We start from the raw sequence: 2,693 nt of genomic DNA on the forward strand, positions 1-2,693 counted from the left end.
AGGGCGGCTGGTGAACGCGGTGTACGTGTTCGGCGACTCGCTGGTGGACGTGGGCAACAACGACTACCTGCCGGCGCCGGCGCCCAGGGCGAACCGGCCCTACGGCATGGACCTCCCCGGCAAGCCCACCGGCCGCTTCACCAATGGCTACAACCTTGCCGACGTCATCTGTAAGTGTACCCCTGATAGCACTCCATGCGCCCACTACGTGCATGTATGCTTAATTATTATTGCTAATTAACATTATCCGCAAACGTATGGGAAAGGCAGCAAGCTTAACATTATACATGTGTGCACCGGACGTGCATTTTAACCTCGAACGGGATGGACATGCATGACTGTTATAACCACTAAATTAGTTAATTTCTGACTGAAAAGTCGTGGATATATAATAAAAGCAAGAGCTTAATTTGATGATCAAACTCAAATCATATGTCAAGATTGAGATATGAACGACATGTTTATGAAGTGGACGGACAAACGTGTGCGGCAAATTAACAATGCAAACCCATAGCTTGGATCATGCACAATAACAAACGAATTAAATAAGCAGCTAGGTAACCAAGTTTCTTATACATGTGTTTCATATATATGTTGTACGTGCAGCACAACGTGTGGGGTTCGAGATGAGCCCCAAGCCGTACCTCTCCATGCTGCCGCACGACAAGATTTTACTCGGCCTCTGCAAGATTGGCGCCAACTACGCTTCTGGTGGATCCGGCATCCTCGACACCACGGTACACAAACAACTTCAAGCTTGTGACTACAAAGCCACTCAGGAGCATAATATTATGTAAGTACATATATTTGCTGGTTAATTATATGCATAACACATCGATCTTTTGCAGGGAAAAGGGACGCTCACGATGCGCACACAAGTCGAGTACTTCAAGAAGGCGGCGGACAACATGATTTGCTACCCAAGCAAGGAGGAGCACCTGGCGCGGTCCCTCTTCCTCCTCAGCGGTGGCGGCAACGACTTCTCGGCCTTCGACCCCTCCACGGCCAGCCCCCAGGCCTATGTCGTCAAGATGGTCACCACCTACATCGAGCACATCCAGGCGCTCTACAACATGGGAGCGCGAATGGTGGGGATCCTCGATGTGCCGCCGATCGGGTGCACGCCGGGGCAGAGGGTCGGCATGCCCAACGGCGAGTGCAACGAGCAGGCCAACTCCCTGGCGCAAGCATTCAATGGCCTCCTAAGGGCTAAGCTCGCCGAGGCTTCCGCGACTACCATGAAGGAGCTCAAGTACTCCATCGCCGCCAACTACAACATCCTCAACGACATGATGGACAACTCGCTCGTAGCCGGTACGCACGCAGATACGCTAACCATTTTATTCGATTGTACGCACGCAGCAAGATTCTTGTACGTACGTGCATGAACTAATTCATGTGGACTGTTTGCATACATGGCCAGGGCTGAGGCACGTGAAGACGGCGTGCTGCGGGTCCGGGAAGCTCAACGCGGAGGTAATGTGCAGCCACCAGGGCACGACGGCGTGCCCCGCCGCGGAGCACGATGACTACATGTTCTGGGACATGCTCCACCCCACTCACGCCACCATCCAGCGCGGTGTCGTCGCCCTCTTCTACGGCAACGGCCCCAAGTACGGCGAGCCCGTCAACTTCGGCACGCTGGTCACGGGCCAGAACGTATCTCCCGCGATCAAGATGGTGGTCGACAGCCAGTAAACGGCGACGTTCGTCGTCGGCATGCTTGCCTAATTCGAAATAATGATGATTTAAAATTTGCAGCAGCTGCTAACTAGCTAGCTAGGAGCTAGCACTCAATAAGAGGATGATTTTCCCGTTAATTATTCCATGCGTACGTGCTGCTAGCTCCATCTTGTGTTGAGTTTTGCGCTTCAATTATTAGTATGTGGAACTAATAAAGTGGTTAAGTAAATAAATCTTGTCCTATCCGGCCCGCGTGTGGTGTGCAATGCATGATGCATCGATAATTCTACATCTGACACGATCTACAAAATTTGCATACATGCTTAATTATCAGCTGCATAAATATGTGATCGATCTTGAGATCATAGAAAAAGGAAAAGAGAAACAGTACATAGATGTGAGTCGTCCTTGTGGTCAATTGTGAGGTCCATCCGATCACATGCAATTATGCATGCAGTGCATGGTACCGCGAGAAGATGGATCCGACACAGTACCTAGCCGAGCCAATCACACAAACTACACAGACACACATAGCACAGTAGTTTGTGGTCACCCTATATCTTTTGAGATCGATATGCTTTGCTAGCCAACAAAAATATAAAGATATTTTTTTTGCGGGAAAAAAATATAAAGATAAAAAAATATAAAGATATGTCCACGTGTTATCAGAAGCCCTACTACACATGTGGTTGGATTGTTATGAAGACAGTGATATCCCCAACTCATCAGGGTTCAAGCCCTAGACTTGACGGGTACTCATAGGGTTCAGGTTGTGCATGTGTGCGTTTACAGAGGTGAGTGTATTCTCGTGTATGTGAGCGGCTTCAATTGTACTATGTTAAGAAAAAGAAGAAAAGCATCCCTTCTACTCTAGCTGTCCATGAAGAGGCAGGAAACTACAAGTTGTTAAAGACTTAAGAGATGGGCCAGACCTTGACCCGGCCAGGCCGGGCCAAATGTTTACCTGCAGGCTAGGCCAAATGAATGGTGACTTATATTTTCCTTTTTTT

At 49.0% G+C, this 2,693-nt stretch overlaps 1 protein-coding gene across 1 annotated transcript; it reads left to right on the top strand.

The window, feature by feature from the left end:
* Positions 1-3: 3 nt before the first annotated feature.
* Positions 4-1,926, top strand: LOC123177067 (GDSL esterase/lipase At4g28780; the record flags this gene model as incomplete). Its single annotated transcript, XM_044591025.1, is given in 4 exon segments — positions 4-170; positions 607-737; positions 849-1,314; positions 1,424-1,926. Coding segments are annotated over 4 exon segments (1,039 nt in total), but the record flags the coding sequence as incomplete, so codon positions are not given.
* Positions 1,927-2,693: the final 767 nt, after the last annotated feature.

The sequence above is a fragment of the Triticum aestivum genome, unplaced genomic scaffold (genome assembly GCF_018294505.1).
Source record: "Triticum aestivum cultivar Chinese Spring unplaced genomic scaffold, IWGSC CS RefSeq v2.1 scaffold11055, whole genome shotgun sequence".
In the NCBI taxonomy this organism is placed as follows: domain Eukaryota; kingdom Viridiplantae; phylum Streptophyta; class Magnoliopsida; order Poales; family Poaceae; genus Triticum; species Triticum aestivum.